This window comes from Myodes glareolus, chromosome 20 (genome assembly GCF_982192425.1).
Source record: "Myodes glareolus chromosome 20, mMyoGla1.1, whole genome shotgun sequence".
NCBI lineage: Eukaryota > Metazoa > Chordata > Mammalia > Rodentia > Cricetidae > Myodes > Myodes glareolus.
The window spans coordinates 33702754-33721501 of NC_142045.1; the positions used below are offsets into that span (position 1 = coordinate 33702754).

At 39.4% G+C, this 18748-nt stretch overlaps 1 protein-coding gene across 11 annotated transcripts in view; it reads left to right on the forward strand.

The window, feature by feature from the left end:
- Positions 1 to 18748, forward strand: part of Elf2 (E74 like ETS transcription factor 2) — an 88447-nt gene that overhangs the window by 67616 nt on the left and 2083 nt on the right. For 7 of the 11 annotated variants that reach the window (XM_085682423.2, XM_085682424.2, XM_085682422.2 and 4 more), the window contains 5 exons: positions 5191 to 5304; positions 6873 to 7046; positions 12918 to 13004; positions 16586 to 16778; positions 18282 to 18629. In XM_085682423.2, the coding sequence (XP_085538549.1) occupies positions 5191 to 5304; positions 6873 to 7046; positions 12918 to 13004; positions 16586 to 16778; positions 18282 to 18629 (916 nt within the window). The remainder of the gene's footprint in view (positions 1 to 5190; positions 5305 to 6872; positions 7047 to 12917; positions 13005 to 16585; positions 16779 to 18281; positions 18630 to 18748) is intronic. The other 4 variants (XM_085682426.2, XM_085682431.2, XM_085682430.2 and 1 more) reach the window with 1 other exon arrangement.

The following is an 18748-nucleotide window of genomic DNA, read 5'->3' on the forward strand; positions in this document are numbered from 1 at the left end:
TCAAATTGAAATGGTTATCTCTTATCCACAATACTTGAAACAGAAATGTTTTACTTAGTAAGTTTTCTGGATTTTGGAATATCATATACAAACTGCAAAGCATTTCAGAAGTTCAGATTTGGTTGTTATTGTGTCGGTCTTGGAAAAAATCATTAAAAGTAGCATTATATGAAAAAGTAGGGCCAGCTGTTGGTCATGTGTGCCTTTAATCCCAGCATTCTGGAGATAAAGGCAGGCAGATCTCTATAATAAGTTCAAGACCAGCCTGGTCTACAGAGAGTTCCATGGCAGGGTTATACAGAGAAACTCTGTCTCGACCCCCTGCCCTCACCCCCGCCAAAAAAGAAAAGAAAACAAACAAATGGTATAGAGACAGACAGCACACTGATCTAGATTCTGAGAGGCTTTTGGGGGTCTAGAAAGTCAAAGTATTTTTCATAGATTACTTGAAAGATTGTAGATTGAAAGATTACTTGCCTTTTAGTTTTTCAAGTGTATAGAAAAAAAAATCTTAAAAAGATTCCCAGAGTATATAAAGCATGCTGGATTTAGTGGCACAGGTCTGTAATCCCAGCTACTCTGGAGACTGAGGCAGGGTTATTGCTAGCTCTTGGCTTATATAGACTTTGGAGGAATTCAAAGATAGTCTGTGCAAACTAAATGACCCCCCATCTGAAACAAACAAACAAATGACGGCTGAGGATATAGCTTAGTGGTAGACTGCTTGCCTGGTTTATGTGAGGCCCTGGGTTCAGTCCCTCATGAACTAAACGTACCTAATATATACATACATGCACACATCCATCACATATACACACTTGTAAAGTCACTTAATTATTTTAGTTATTTTTCATAATATGCATATTTAAGTAACATGTATAATAGTAAATGAGTAAATATTTTTGAGGTTAATTTTGTTTGTGTCAGGCGGTGGTAGCACATGCTAATCCCAGCACTTGGGAGGCAGAGGCAGGTGAATCTCTGAGTTCGAGGCTAGCCTGAGGCAGCCTGGACTACAGAGTGAGTTCCAGGACAACCAGGGCTATACAGAGAAACCCTGTCTCAAAAAACAAACAAGTTTGTTTGCTTATTGTGCTAGCCCAGGCTGGCTAGACCAAAACTCCTAAATGTTGGGATTTCAGGCATGAAGTTGCTATGCCTGGATAAGTTTTATTTTTCAAATACGATAATTATCTGATGGGCCTTATTCTCAGAATCTTTTTGAGATTCTTAATAATTTGAATGCAGAAGTGTCTTCTGACGAAAGTTAAGTGTAAGAATGTGTTTCTGCTTTCATTTGGTGTAATAGCTACTAGCCACCTGTGGGTATAAGCTGGGAGATTGAATTTTGAAGTTCTTTATATTGATTACATGCGGACATGGAAATATTTTGGGTGTATTAGGAGGTTAAACAAAAGGTATTAATCTTAGTTGGGGATGTGCTCAATGGTCAACCCCCCCCTAAAAGGTACCACCTTTGTACTTTTTAAAATGTGGCTATGAGAAAAATTTTAATTATGGCTTAAATTTAATTTGCCAACTTTGGCTTAAAGAGTAATTTAAACTGTCTTTTTTATACTTACAAAGCTATATTGGCTTAAGGGAAACAGATGTTAAAGTCCGACCCTCTCCATTGCAGTGGTTTGTAGCCTGCTCTGTCCCTATTGGAGCTCTGGGTTCTTAGAGGATGTGGTCCATCGGTGCAGAACTTGAGTGATGTCCTTGGAAATAATAGTTTCTGGTGCTGTGTTTAGGAGAAAACCGCTAACACCAATGAAGTATTTCTCATTTTTCCATTGCTTTCAAACTTCATTGCTAGTAAAGTTTATTTCTAACTTGGGAACACTGTTATGAACTAGATCCATTGCCAGCGTTCTCTTATGCAAAGCTGGGAGGTATGCCTCTTGTCAGACTTAATTACCAAGTTTGGTGTTTTGTAACAGCTGTTGAGAGTCTGGAGCAATGTAATACAAACTCCAGCTGATTAGGGATGGCGATGGAGCGGGCTTATTTACCTGCAGTAAATGGCAGCACACACCATGTTCATTGATGACGTTGTCATCAGAAGGAAGTTGTTTTGAAATGTATGTAATACATTATGTCAAGTAGGCTTGGCTAGGAGTTCAACTGCTAGAAAATGAGACCTGGCAAATTACTTTCTAGTTTGTTTCTGTTTTTAAACTGAGTTGCTTATTTTCTACTATAAATTTCATGCATGTCCAGAAAGTAGTAAGAAGGAATGTTATTAAATGTTGCTTTTAGTTTGCTTACTTTGGTTGCAAGGCACTGTTAGATTGATATTTATATCTATAGAAATAAGTACTTTAATTTTAAATTATTGAGCTGAATAAAACAGCACTGAAGATTTTAACATTACAGAAATGGAGAGGTATTAAACTCCCGCTATCAAAGATTGATTGTTTGAGAAAATCACCTGTTAACTTAGGTCAGCAAAAATAAAGACACTCCTCAACGTTATAAAATGGGTAAAATATTCTGGAACTTCTCATTGGACACTAGACTTTTAGGTTTTTATTGGTGTTTAGCGTGAGCTTCAGATGAACCTGGTAAGCTCCTAAAATAGAAAGCACCGCTCTCTTTAGCAAGCCATTAGATTACAGAGTAATGTGATTATTCTACATTTGCGTTTGGGTTTGATGGTGCTCTGAACGGGAAGCTGCAGAGGCAGAGGGAGGCTTTGTTCACACACGTAACTCGGGTCTACAGCACAGCACTGGGCACATGAGACATGTTCAACTGATCCAGCCTGACTGTACTTAAAACCTGGATCTTCTAGTTGGTAGCTTACAAATTATGGATATTTAAAGTACTAGTAAAATACTTTTGGGTTATAATTTGTTAAATTTTGGAAGACATGTTTGAGGTTAGAAATAGAAGAAAATATACTTTAAAAAAACTAATTGAATTGGGTGTGGTTGTAAACCCCTGAAATTCCAGCACTTGTAGGGATCAGATGTAGTAGAATGGGGGGTGGTTTCAAGATTTCTGCCGTGTCTAGAGTTCAGGCCAGCCTAAACTACGTGACACTCTCTTCTGCAGAACAAATCAGACCAGAACAGAATAAAGATTAATTTGTAGTAACATGAAATTTACATGAAATAACGGTTTTCAAAATGTACCTCAAGCTGCTTAAGAATTTAGGGCATACAGTATGTAGCTGTTAGGCAAGTATTTCTGCAGTTGTTGTTTATACATTAAATATCTTAAAATCTGTAATTTTATTGCCCTATGATTATTAAATACTTGAAGCTATAATTGTAGTACCATACAGTTTTTAGAGTATATCTTCATAATATTACATAAGGAATTAGCTTTCCCGGGATAGTTTATTAATAGAACCTAAGACAACAGTTAAACTACAACACCAATCTTGCTTTAAAGAGAATGGCTCCCAGGTTGATGTTTAAAACCTGAGAATTTTCCTTTTGAGGGTTGTTAGTGTCTGTGAGTCTTATAGGGACCCTGTGAAAAGCGCACTCAAGAAGGGTGGTGTCTTCTCAATTTAATGCGAAGTTTTTAAAGCTGGACTAGAAGGGGAGTGAATCCTCTGCCTCACTGAAGCTGCAGATAAGAGTAAGCAGGGTCACCTAAAGATAGATTTACTTAGAGGTGTGGCTGCCTCTCGGGCTCATTTAGCTTTGAGCAGATTTCCTTAAATGGAAAGAGCAGCTGGAGAGATCGAGTACCTAGCTTGAGAGTGGACAGTGTGTGACAGGTGCTGAAACAGGCTGGAGGTCTTACAAGTGCTCGCCAAATGACTTTGAGGTTTTAGCATTTGGTGAATTTGGAGGCACTAACAGATTTTCTTTTTTACAATTAAAAGTTTCTTGAGACAGGCTTTAGAAGATTCATGTCTGTACTTGTGAATTTGTCATGGCTTTATGAAACTGTGTGAACAGTCACAAAAGCTCCTTAAGGAGAATATCTTCAGAAAAACAGTCAAATTAAAATTTATTATTTGTTTCAGGACCTCTATTTACATAAATTATTCAGCACATAAATAAGTCAGATTATGAAATAAATGTACGACTAAGGTAATGATGAGTTCTTGACAATTCTCCTGTAAAATCATGGGATTGTTTTTAACTTGATACATAAAAGAAATGCCATGTGTTATATGGAAAATTTAGGGTTATATACACTGCTTGGAGATGGAGCACTTGCCTTGCAATGTGGGAGGTGCTGGGGTTTAATCCTCAACATCTCAAAACTAAACAGAACTAGTTGTGAATGCAAAGCTTCCGATTTTACAGGAATGAGAAGTCATCGTTCTGAGTTCTTATTTCATGCCAGACACTGTACGTGGTTTCCACAGCCGTGTGTGGAAGTCGTCCTGCTCTATAAAAGTGGAAACTGAGGCATCAGAGAGTAAGGGGCCTTAGTGGCAGAGACTGAGAACCCAGACTGTTAGACCTGACCTAAAAGTACAAACCTCTGAATAGCTCACTGTTCCACAGGTCATTTGATAGCAAAGCATGGAAGAGCTAGGAAGAGCATCCATCTCTCCATCCTACAGGTGCATACGTACATTTCTTAGGGAAAACCGAGCAAGCCCACTGGAAGTTGGAAAAGAACAACATTATTGTGAAAAGTTATCAAGTGTTGGGACTGGAATACCTTGCCTGGAGATTGTCCACTCATAGGAAACTGTATAAAAATTAAAGCAATTCATTAGGCTAGCTTAGAAATAAGTGTTTCTACCTGATTTCTGTTGACCATATTACTCCAGCTTAGAGACAAACATCTGATTACATAATTGGCCTACAGAGTTGTTCTCTTTGTTCCCGACCCCCATGGACGATTCTCACAGTTAATTTTGATCTAAAATGGATGCAATTTTCATATTTCAAGGTTCTTTCTTTATTATTTTTTTGGTTAAGATCCAGAAACTTCTTACTAATTTGTAATTAGCTTCATTGGGTTTTTAGTTTTGAGCTAGGGTCTGCCTATATATAGCTCAGGGTAGTTCAAACTCCTTTCCCTGCCTGAACCTTCCAAGTACTGGGATTATAAGAATGCGACACTATACCTGGCTCATTGGTTCCTTTTAAAATTAACATTCTCTTTAAAGAACATAATAAACTTTATTATTATTTATTATTTTAGTAAGTAGTTAATGAGTGAATACTCACTGACTTATGTAGAATTGTTCCTTTTTTCCCCCCACAGTGGAAGCATCAGTTCATAGCAGTAATTCACACTGTACAGATAAGACAATTGAAGCTGCTGAAGCCCTGCTTCATATGGAATCTCCTACCTGCTTGAGGGATTCAAGAAGTCCTGGTATGTGAACTGTCTGTCACATCATTTCCTATTAGAATGAAGATCCATGCATAAATACCTGGTATCAATAACTGATATTAAAGGCTCTCAAATCTTAAGTGAGTACTTAATAATGTCCTAATAAATAATGCAGAAAGTGCCCATAAATAGTTGTATATGTATAATGTTTATTTTCTTGATTCTGGTAAATTGTAGGTAGTTTTAGTCCTTAAGAGGAGGACAGGTTGGACCATTTGCTTCCTTCCTGTAGCCTTTCAATCCGTTACTCACTGATCAACAGGCAGTAACTACATGGAACTGACCATGGTAAAGCGGGAAAGGAATTTATCTTATATACCTTTCAGCTTGTGAAATAAGGTTCCTTTTTTCCTTGTAGATTGACATTAATAGTGGTGTTGTACTAGTTTGATTTTTGTCCTAATTTTAATTCATTATGCAGGAATTACAGTTAGTTGCTAACAGCAGCCAATTTTAAAAGGTTACTTTATGTGTATGGGTGTTTGCCTGCATGCATGTCTGCACGTGTGCATGGGTGCCAGAAGAGGGGTCAGATCCTCTGGGACTAGAGTTAAATAAAGATGGTTGTGAGCTGTCATGTAGATGTTGGGAATTGTATTCCAGTCCTGAAAGGGCAGTCAGTGTTCTTAAAAACACTTAGCCATTTTTCATTTTTCCTACAATCATATTTTTAGTTAGCTTAGGAATCCAATGCATTCTTCAAGGTTATGAGAAGTAAATGGTGGCTTTGCAGGGTGGCATATTGATCCATGTTAGGAGACAGTATCTGGGTCTACTAATTTGAAATAGAAGTGTGGTATCCTGGTTATTTATGTATATGTGATGGGAGTTGAAACAACACATTATGTAGTAGAATACCAGATAGCAGTCTGTATGTACTATTTTAGTAATTTACAATAATGTTTAGTAACTGTCCTGAGGTGAACAGTTAGTCCCTTTTTCATATTTTGAAATGAAAAAAGTATATACTTTGTAGTGAACATACATTTATACATTTTTACATTTTGTATCATGTTCTTGTATTCCCCAGTTAATAAATAATGGCAGATATGTACAATGGAAGTAAGGACCATTATTTTATAGTTTTCTTTGTCAAAATAATGTAAAATGTTGCTATAATTAACCTGTAAGTTTAAAGGGAGTTGGAGAGATGGCTCAGGTTAAGAGCACTGTGTACTCTTGCAGAAGTCCTGGGTTTGGTTTCCACACCCACATGGTAACTCCCAATTCTAGAGGATCTGATGCCCCCTTCTGGCTTCTGGAAGCATTAGGCACACAAGTGCACAAACATGCCAGGAAAACATCCATACACGTAAAATAAAAATAAATGTTCTTTAAAAAGTACCTAAAAGTATGTCAAGGTGATTGTCTTTTACTTGTGTATTTTAGATCGTTTTGGATATTCAGTTACTTGATTTTTTCAGGCACAAGTTCTTAATCTTACTTTGAATAATTCTTCTGTAAACCTTGCCTCCTCTAAATACTGAACTTTCCACATAGGAAACTATAATAGGGGTGGGAAATTTTAATTTTTCAACTTTTTTTTATAGTGGAAGTGTTTGTCCCTCCTTATATATCAACTCCAGAGTTCATCCATGCTGCGATGAGGCCAGATGTCATTACAGAGACTGTAGTGGAGGTGTCGACAGAAGAGTCTGAGCCGATGGATGCCTCACCTATTCCCACTTCCCCAGATAGCCACGAACCAATGAAGAAGAAAAAAGGTAGAGTATATTTATCAAATGAGAAATCTTTTCCATCTTATCTTTTTGTTTGTTTGTTTGTTTATTTTGTTTTTTGAAACAGGGTTTCTCTGTGTAACCCTGGCTGTCTTGAAACTCACTCTGTAGACCAAGATGGCCTTGAACTCAAAGCAGTCAGTCTTGCCTCTGTTTTGAGTACTGGGATTAAAGTTATGTGTCACCACTACCTGGCAGATTAATGTTATTTTAACTAGACTCAGGAATAAGCAAATTGAGATGTGCTTTAATATTAATATTGTTTAAAGATGTTTGTGGCCAGGCCTGGTAATGCTCACCTATAATCACCGCTCGTTGGAGACTGAAGCAGAAGGATATAGTATTCAAGACCAGTGAGCCACCGTCCATTTATAAAAATAATTCCCCCAACTACTGAGACACACACACACCACAGCGATAGACACTTACTTGGCATGTTCAGTAACCTGGGTCCTGTCCCCTGTATTGCTCATCACAAACACCTTCAAAAATGTGTTTGCATTTAAGGCTAAAGGTACAGGAGCTTGGTCCCCAAAAGAGCCAGCGTCCCTACATTGTTAACACTTTAGAGGAATTTGTTTATTACATTCAAACTTGGATTTTTGAATTATTGTCTTGGGAGAAGGTCTTATTTATATATAGCTCAAGCTATCCTTGAATTTATCGTTCTCCTGCCTTGGCCTCACCAGTATTGAGATGATTGCAAGCAGGTGCTACCGTGGACAGCCTGCTGATGAGTGCGCGTGCGCGCACGCACACACACACACACACACACCCCAAAACTACCAAGTAATACACAGTCTTATGTTTTCTTCCTTTTGTGGACAATATTTTAAAGAAACCAAGACAGCTATGGTATGACATGCTGGTGGGCAATTTTTTCTTTTTACTGAAAATGGGTTTTCATATATTTTGATTTTTTTCCCCCTCCCCTAATGCCTCCCAGATCCTCCCTGTCTCCCTACCAATCCAATTTCATTCTTTTTCCAACCCCCCCCCAAAAAAAAACCCAAACCAAAACAAAAAATAGCAAAACAAAAAGCTCTCAAAAAACAAAACAAAACTCAGAGTCTGTTTTGTGTGGCCACCTCTCTTGAACTTGCGTGGGCCTATCTTGGACTGTGGTTGATGTGGAATTTCACAAGGACTGTGGATCTTTTTCTTTTAAACCAAATACTTTCTCCGTTGTTTCATCTTCTTACTGTTCCTGGCTTTTCCCCTTCCTTCCCAACTCTGTACCCCTCTTCTTGTGCTGCTACCTCCTTATACTATTTTCTTCTCTTCCTTCTGTCTTCCTCTGACTTCCCATACAGACTCATCTGCGTCTGCCCCCCAAATGCTGGGATTTTTACTTTCTCTAAAAAACAAAGGGTGGGGACTGGATAGATGGTCTAGAAGTTAAGAACACTGGTTGGTCTTCTAGATTCTATTCCCAGCACTCACATGACGGTTCACAGCTGTCTGTAAATCTATTTCCAGAGGATCTGATGCACAACTGCTTTTAACTCCAGTTTCATGGATTTTGATGCCCTCTTCTGGTTACCAGACATGCAGAGTGGTACACAGACATACATGTAGGCAAAATGTCTGTACACGTTAAACATACGAACACAAACATCTAAGATTCCCGGTATAAACCTAGTAGTAGGTAACAGGAAGAGAATTCCACTTTTTAAGCCTCATCTCAATGGTAAAGTGTAAGGGCCAGCATACCTGCCACATCACAAGGAGATGGGAACACAGTGCATTTGTCTTTTACTATCAAGTCAAGGGTAAAAGTTGAAAGAAACTAAATCTTTAGTTAAGAACTTGTATTACTATCATATTGCCGTGATAAAACCCCATGACCAGGACAAATTGTAGAAGGAAGGGTTTATTTGCGGTACAGCTCCAGAGGGAGAAGAGTCTTGTCATGTGGGGAATGTGGCCACAGCACTCATCTAGTTACACTTTCTTCATTCTTTGTTTGCATTTTAGAGTAAAATAACACACTGCCTTCCATTATACAATTCAGACAGAGATGACAGAGGTTAAATATGTCTTAAAAGTACAGCATATTCTGTTACTCACTACCCACTAAAATCCTTTGGCATAAAGAATGAAAAATAATTAAAACAACAAAAAGACAGATAACCCAATCACTCACTTCTGGGCAAATGAACAGAAGTACAAATTGTCAGTGTATACATGTGAAAATACATCTTTACCCTCCAGGGTAATGCAGGTGAATATACATTTGCTGTTCCCTCTCACCCAACTCAGAATGACTGCCGCCAAGAGGACTAAGTGGGCATGGTGCTCATTCCTGTGATCCTAGCACATAGGAGGCCAAGGAAGGACTGTTGAAAGTTGAGTTGCCTGAGGTGCCTTGTAAAACCCTATTTTGGTGGCCAGTTTGGTCTACAGAGTGAGTTCCAGGCACCTAGAGCTACACAGAGAGACTTGTCTCAAAGACAAACAAACCAAACAAATAAGCAAAAACCAAGCAGGGCAGTGGTGCCACATGCCTTTAATGAGAGGTAGAGGAAGATGAATCTCTGGGTTTGAGGCCAAACTGGTCTACATAATGAATTCTAGGACACCCAGGGCTTCACAGAGAGACCCTGTCTTGAAAAACCAAAAAAAGAAAAAAAAAAATCAAAAGACAAGGGCTGGTGTGATGGTTCAGCATGTAAAGGGACTTGGAAGCCAGCCTCATGGTCTTGAGTTCAGTCCCGGGGCCCACGTAGTAGAGTGAGAGAACTGATTCCTGCATATTGATCTCTGATGTCCACGTGCATATGTAGCACTGTTTTGAGGACATACACACTAATACATATAATTGAAAGCAACAGGGCTGGAGAGATGGCTCAGTGGTTAAGAGCATTGCCTGCTCTTCCAAAGGTCCTGAGTTCAATCCCCAGCAACCACATGGTGGCTCACAACCATCTGTAATGAGATCTGGTGCCCTCTTCTGGCCTGCAGGCAGAATATTGTATACATAATAAATAAATATTTAAAAGAAAACAAACCAAAAATACCACCATCTCAACAACAACAACAACAACAACAAAAATGCAGCACCTCCTACTAAGAATGGGCCACTGGTGGGTAGGGGAATGAAACACTTTTGCACCGTTGATAGTAATGTAAATTATCGGGTTCCTCAAAAAGTTGAAAATAGAACTTAACAGTATGCTCCAACTATACCAATCATATGTACATGAAGGAATCTTAAGCATACAATATATAGTGAATCTTAGTTTTGTCATGATTTACATTAGCCAAGTTAGAGAATCTAGGTATCTATCAACAGATGAATGGAAAAATAAAATGTGATTCTCTCTGTGTGTGTGTGTGTGTGTCTGAGAGAGAGAGAGAGAGAGAGAGAGTGAGTCAGTCTTAGGGGTTCTGTTGCCATGAGCGTGAGGTGTAGCAGCCTTTCTTGGACTGCCAGCCCCCAAATCATGACATGGAGACTTATTATTAATTATGAATGCTTGGCATTAGCTTACATTTGTTTCTAGTTGTTTTTGTGTGTTTGTTTGTTTGTTTTTAGCTTAAATTAACCCATTTGTTAATCTGTGTGCTGCCCTGAGACTTTTTTGCCCTATCTACTTACTGTCCACCCTGATTTCCTGCTTCCTTTGTGTCTGGCTGGCTCCCTTTTTCTCTCTGCTCAACAGCCCTGCCTATCCCTCCTCTGTCTATATATTGGCCGGTCAGCTTTTTCTTAGACCAATCAAGTGCCTTAGACAGGCAAGGCAAAGCAGCAACACATTTTTACATAGTTACATATTTTTATATAGTTAAACAATTTTTCTGTAACACAGACAAATGCAACACATCTTTACATAGTTAAACAAGTATTCTGCTTCACAGCAGTGAAGAGACACTGACCACAGCAACTCTTTTAAAAGAAAACATTTAATTGTGGTGGCTTACCGTTCAGTGGTCCAGTCCGTTATCATCATGGTGGGGAGCATGGCAGCATTTAGGTAGACATGGTACTTACTGACTTCATCTTGATCAGAAGGCAACAACAAGTAGACTCAGACACTGGGCCATATCTTGAACATAGGCAGTTTCAAAGCCTGTCCCCATGGTGGCACACTTCCTCTAATAAAGCCACACTTAATGTCACTCCCTATGAGTTTATAGGGGCCAACTGCATTCAAACTACCACAGTGTGTCTGTGTATACATATATATGTACATGAGATGTGTACACACACACCAGAATATTTAGAAAAAGAAGGGAATCAATGTTTGTAGGAAAATGGGTGGAACCAAGCAAAATAAACTAGATTTAGGAAAAGAAACACGATGTTTTCTCTTAGGGAATTAAGATCGAAAAAAAAAAAACAAACTGTGATAGACAGTGTTAGGTGACATACATCTGGAATTTCAGTACTCAGTAGGTTGAAGAAGGATGATAACAGTTTTAGGCCAGGGTGGATCATGGAAGTAGAAAGGGGACAATTTGAGGAAAGGAAAGGGACCTGGCCTGAAAGGAGGCCAGAAAGAGTAGTATGGAGCAGTGATTATGATAAAAGTGTACTTTATATGTGAGAACATGATAACGAAACCCATTATCTTGTGCAGTTTATACTAGTCAGACAGTAAAAATACACATAATTCTGGTTGATTGCTGTCTGGGAAACAAAGTCAGAATGGCATTATCTGTGTGTTGTTGTCACTATGCACATTTGAAACATACAGTCCTTGGTTATTTTTATTGTAATGTGTGTGCCAGGGTGCACATGTGGAGGTTAGAGGGAAGCTCGCATTGGTTCTCTTTTCACCATTTTCTGAATTCTGGGCATTGAGCTCAGGCTGTGGGACTTGCATGTGCTGACTGAGTCATCTTGCCGGCATCCTAACCTTCCTTGTACTGAGGAGCCAGTGTAACTCATTTAACACGTGGCCTTAGTGTATTGAAGTCGAGCCCTTGCTTATCTGTCTCTGCCTTATGGCAGAGATAAGGACAAACATGAATGGTACACACATTTATTAGACGTCATCACTTGGAAGCGCGTGTTTTATTTTTTTCAACATCTCCAGTGTATTTGCATGTTAACAAGGGGAAAATTTAACAGTAATTTAGCTTAGAATTCTAGGGAACTGTCTCTTACAATGCAAGCGGTGTTTAATGTTTTGTTCATTTGAGCTCAGAGGGCTTCTTATGATTAGATCATCTGCGGTACATAGATGAAATTGTTTCTAACTGAATGAAGTCAGGAGGATACGATCAAAATTACTTTTCTGTGAATGTTTGAAGTTCTTCAATACTATGCTAACAAACTTTCTAACAGCTGGATGTGGTTGGCACCCACCTTTGGTCCCAGGACTCAGAGGCAGAAGCAGTAGTATCCCTGAGCACAAGGCCAGCCTGGTCTACATAGTGAACTCTAGGACAGCAGTCTGAAAAATCTGACAGTAGCAGATAAGGCTGTCTCTGACCATATAACAGAAGTTAGAGAATGTACTGAGTTTGTATAGTCCAGTTTCTACCAACCGTTTTATTTAAGATTACAGAAGTCTTTAATGCTCCTTTACTACGGCAACTTTCATACACACTGGGCCTTCCTGGGTGAGGGGGTGTGCTGGGGCTGGACCCAAGGCTTCAAGTGTCCTAGGCAAGTGCTCTGCTGCTGAGCTACACCTCTAGGAAGGCTGAGCAGGCTGCCTTTAACTCACCACGTAGTGCAGGCTGACTTCAGAGTCTTCCTTCTTAGCTTTTCATAGGTGTGTGCCATACCTTCTTAGAACTGACTCTAATCTGCACATTAGTGTCTACTTTAGTGAGGAATGCATTTTTAGAGTCTGGTAATTATTTCTGTTTTCAGTTTATGATTTTATTATCTTAATTTTTCAGTTGGCCGTAAACCAAAGACCCAGCAGTCACCAGTTTCCAATGGGTCTCCTGAGTTAGGAATCAAGAAGAAAGCCAGAGAAGGAAAAGGTAATTTGTGGATGGTCATTTTGGAAATAAGATAATTTTGTGTGTGTCTGTATGAGAGAGAGACATTTTGCAGTTGCAAGAAGGATAATTTTTAGTAGATATGTGTATGGGAGTTACCATCTCTCAGTTCTTAATCAGTGGCAAGTCAACATTATGGGGAACTTTTATCAAAATAGCTGTATCGATGGGATAGTGGTAATGTCCATAGGACAGTACAAACCACTGTTTGTAGGAACCATTGTTTAGGGGATATTTATATAATGGCACTTATGCTTATCATGCTGAACCACTTTAATAGAAGAGGCTGTACTTGATTTGTTTGGATGGGTGAAGTCAGGAGACAGTCTGTGAGAGCCAGAGACTCTGTACTGTGTGGTCCTAGGGACTGAACTCTGGTCATCAGTTTTGGCAACAAGCTCTGTCATTTAAGCTACCTCTGGCCTTCTGATACATACTTTTTTACTTCATTTCAAGACAGGATTTCTCTGTAGTCCTGGCTGTCCCAGAACTCAGAGATCCACTTGGCTTTGCTTCCTAAGTGTTGGAATTAAAGGTGTGCGTCACCACACTCAACTCTTTTTAAAAGCTCTCCTGGAATTGGAGTTGCATGCAATCATGGGTGCTGGGAACACAGGTCTTCTTCAAAAGCAGAGTTCTTAGCCATTCAGCCATCTCTCCAACCCCTCTGCTTCCTTATTTGGCATGTTTGATGATCCCATAAACAAAATTTATCACTGGTTAATAAGTAAACGTTTTAAAATTGTCTTAAATTTTTTATTAATGTTTAAATTTGTCCTATTATTAATAGATTTATTATGTAAGTCTAGTGAAAACTCTGCCTAATAAGTCCACAGGAAAACTTGGTTATATATAAGAGGAAGAAAGAACAAATAAATTTCATTGATCTTAGGAATTTGGGACACATTTGACTTAATCTGGGACAGGTTTCAGACTTTCATTTCCTTGTCTGCCGTTTCTGCCCTTGGTGGATTTCAAATGTGTTAGTTTTTGTCTTTCAGTGTATATTGAGGCCAAGGGATATAGCACAGCTAATGGAATACTTGCCTAGTAAACCCCTAGTGTGCACTGAGTAGAACTAGGCATGGTAGTGCATATCTGTAATCCCAACAAGAGGATCGAAGATTCAGGGTCACCTTTGGGTATCTGAGTTTGAACTCAATTTGGGTTACCATGAGATCTTCCCCTGAAATTATACTGCAGACTTTAAAGTTACACTGTAATAGTAAATACTGTAAATAGTAAGTAGAAAGTCAAACTACAAATACAAATACATACAATAATAAATACATTGTTATTTGTGGCTTTGTTGCTTCATGGTGGTGCTAGAAATGGACTTGAAGGTCTTGTGCACATGGCACTCTTTGTGAGCCACATCCTCAGCTCCTAAAGCACTTACAATTTAGTCTAAACTTGAAGCAGATGTTACAATATGGTTAAAGTAACAGATAAAGCTGTATTCAAACTCTAGACATTGTTCTGAAAACACAAGATAAAAGTGTCTGTTATAGGCGGGAGTCCTATGAAAGCATCCATGTTTGAATTCTGTTTTCCTTAGAATAAGATGATTAAGTTGGGAATGAGAACTTGGATAGAGTAATGAACTATCTACATTCAGCAACTATAGATGTTGATGAGTCTGACTCACCAAACAGTCATTTAAAGTCCTGATGGTAGTAAAGTAATCTGTATGGTGTGGGGAGGCAGAGACAGGCAGGTCTCTGTGAATTCAAGACTAGCCTGGTGTATATATAGCAAGTTCCAGGATAGCCAGGACTACATTAAATCAATAAATAAAATAATTAAATCTCTGCTCACTTTTCCTGGGTCTAGTCACAGAATCCAGTAATCCCCTGCTTGTAAAAGAGAACCCAGCAGGTGTGGTTGATGATGTGCATGGGTACTGATGGGGATGCGCTGCTGCTTCAGAGCTGAGGAGGCGGTCCTGAGGAGGCTGGTCTCTTTTAGCTAGAGATGTGTACAAACTGTGCTCAGCTGTGAGCTGTTTGTTGACTGGGAAGGGAGCTCTGAATGAAAATGAAGTGCCAGTGTTTGAGTTGAAGATGGGACTGCAGTGAGTTTGGTTTGGAGGCCTCGCCTGAAGCTTGGGTCTGCACTCAAGAATATAGTGAGGAATTGTTAGTAGAGTCTTGGACTGGGTAGGAACAAGTGTATTGTCACCTTTTCTCTCAGGAGTCTTCTTTCATCAGTTCCTAGAGGCTCTGCAGGAAGAAAAAGGAAAACAGCTCGCAAAGTCTGGCTTTCTCAAGGTGCTGGTTCTCTACCCCTTTCCAAGGGAAATTAATAAATAAAAGAATTTCTTTCTTTCTTTTGGGGCTTAAGTTATTTATTGTACTTGCCAAATCTTCCCCTTTATGCGTATATTAACTGTCTTCCAAGACTTAACCATTCCTGACATGTGAGCCACTGTTTTCTGAGATTATTTTGAGACACACAGTTACACAGTGCCTTATGACTTGTCTTAGATTGTTTGGGGCTGATACTGCATCATTGTCTTATCTTGCCATCTGCCCCCTTCCCTAAATTGTCCATTCCTTGAGGCAGACATCAGACTGTCATAGATACACGTAGATGCCATTTTTATTTTTTATTCATGTGTATATGTCTATGTCTGTAGGTGCATGTCAGTCAGTCAGTGCAGGTGCCGTGGAGGCCAGAGGCATTACAGTCTCAGAGCTGGAGTTAATAGGTAGTTTTGAGCTGCCTGGTATGGGTGCTAAGATTCAAACTTTGGTTCTCTGGAAAACAGTATGAGCTTGTAACCACTGAGCCATCTCTCCAGCTTCAAGTGTAGACATTTTATTTTGCATAAATGTTTGATGTTGCTAGCGGTGTGATCCAGGACTAATTATATGGTAGTCCAGTTTGCATTTCCTAGCAGTTCAGAGGTCATAGGAGTTCATGGATTGGGGCAGCCTGTAGCAAGTGGCCCACAGTTCCAGCCTACTGTTTAATCAAAGAAAAGTATTTCTTACGGAAAGGTCCCGAGCACTGTGGCTCTGAGACCTGCCTCAGCACTAACGGCAGCAAAGCTGGTTAGTGCCTTCTGATGAGTTTTAAGGGACTTGGTATAGAATATAAAACATGTACAGGTTATTATATTCAGAGTTCAAATCTGTATAAATTAAGAAATTTGATTCTGTTTAAGTCAGCATTATACTCTTGCATTATACTAAGCATTATGCTATTGCCTTTACTGAGGTTGAAGCCTTGGATACAGGACATAGGACAGTAAAGATCTAGGGCCTCTATCAGCTTCCTTGTGGAAAAGCATAGATTTTTAAGAATGGACATGTAGTCTGGGCATGGTGCTGCAGGTCTTTGATCCCAGCATTTGGGAGGCAGAGGCCTTCAATTTGAGAGTAGCTTGGTCTGCATAGCAATTTTCAGGCCTTGTAGGGCTGCATAATGAGATCTCACCTCAAAAAGAAATGGCAGATAAGTATATTTAGTATTTTTATTGTAAATATGGGTATTTTATTTGCAATTAATCATATTAATGGATTTTAAATTAATGCCTATCATTGTTTTTGTTTTTAAAGGAAACACAACCTATCTGTGGGAGTTTCTTTTGGATCTACTTCAAGATAAAAATACTTGTCCCAGGTATATTAAATGGACTCAGAGAGAAAAGGGCATATTCAAACTTGTGGACTCAAAGGCTGTCTCGAAGCTTTGGGGAAAGCATAAGAACAAACCAGATATGAACTATGAAACTATGGGACGAGCTTTGAGGTGAGAATAAACATGGGCTACATTTTAAATTAACTTACATGTCTCTTAAGATTGTCTGTTTATTGTTAAAGTCGTTTTAAGAAAAGCTTTTTTTTTTTTTAAATCCCTTAATTGAATTTCTAATTTTGGTGAACAACCTAGACAAATTTCTTAACTTTGGAAATAGATGGGGAAAGAGAAGTTTGATCTACATGTAAAACTTCAATATTGGAAAATCCTTATTTATTGAAAATTGATTCTGCATTTGAAACTGTTCTGGAATAGAAATTGTTACATTGTAGGCCTTTTAAGACATTAAACCCAGACTAGATGCGGTGGCATGTGCCTTGTAGTCACACTGTTTGGGGATTGAAGACAGGATAGTAAATTGAAAGTCATTTTACTTTTCAAGCCAGCCTGGGTTACAGTGAGATTCTTTAAGAAACCCTAGATGAAATATATTTTCCAAAGTTAATTTGCTTTTAGTTCCTGAAAATATTGTAAATGACATTGTCTTGATAATGAAAAATTTTTGTTGTTTGGTTAGTATGAGAAATCCATTAAATCCTCAATGTTCACATTTTAGTATTTATTTACTTGAGACAAGTCTAGCCCAGACTGGCCTGGAACTTATATGATCAAGCTGGCTTGAACTTGCATCAGTTCTCTTACCTTAGTTTCCCAAATCTGTGGTGTCAGGCACGAGCCACTCCTATATTGTGTGTGTGTGTGTGTGTGTGCGCGCGCGCGCGTGTGTGTGTGTGTGACAGCATTCATCTATTCCACAGACTACATTCCATTTCTGCTAAACTTTCTATATAAAGTCACTGTTTTTATAACATAGGGTTACTTGTAGTATCAATGTATAGTGTCCTGTGTTTAGGCTAAGATAGTCCAAAGAGAGAACAGGGTGTAGATGGCAGATGTACTGTGATCTTATCACTTGAGAGGTGGAGGAAGGAGGATCAATATAGAGTTGGAAACTAGCCTGGTCTGTATAAATAGAGGTGGTGGGGTGCTGGAGGTAAAGCTGGGTGACAGAGCACTTTCCTCTTAGTAACGCATCTCTAGGTTCAGCCCTCGGTGCCACACGTCTTTGCACACATGAAGGTTACAGAGCTGCACTAGCTACTTCTCGGGACGGTGGAGAATTCTTAGTGCTAGGACTCGCGTCACACCCACAGCCAGACAACAGACATGAAAGCTGCTACTTAGCTTGCTTTATCTTTTTTATTTGGTCTGAGACTCTGTCATGCAACGTTGCTGCCCCACACTTACGTTGGGTCTTCCCACCTTAATGGAATCTAGGAAAAAAACCAGAGAGTTAGTTCCTAAGTGCTTCTAGAGCTTGTCAGATTGACAGTCAGTATTAACAGTCACGCCGGCCCGACACCAACTTCAGATCCTCCCCAAATCTGTAATCACGTGATAGTCAAGCAGAAGGAGCGCCCGCAGTGTGTTCTGTGTGATTTTATTGTGAAGGCAAGAGGACGTTTGACTATTCAATCATTTTTCCTCTCACAGATACTACTACCAAAGGGGGATTCTCGCAAAGGTTGAAGGACAGAGGCTTGTGTATCAGTTCAAGGACATGCCCAAAAATATAGTGGTCATTGACGACGACAAGAGCGAAGCCTGCAGTGAAGACCTGGCAGCAGCCACTGACGAGAAGTCCCTGGAGCGAGTGTCACTGTCTGCAGAAAGTCTCCTGAAAGCAGCAACTTCTGTTCGCAGTGGTAAAAACTCATCCATAAACTGCTCCAGAGCAGAGAAGGGTGTGGCTAGAGTTGTGAATCTTACTTCCCCTGCTCACGACACTTCATCCAGGTCTCCTACCACCACAGCGTCAGTGACAGCAGCAGCAGCTCCAAGGTGAGGGCATTAACTGTAACATAGCGTTTTGTTCTTGAAATGCACCGTGAAACATTGGAACTGGCCTGGTTTAATCTGTGATAGCCAACGCTGTATGAACACTTTAAAAAATGCATCTT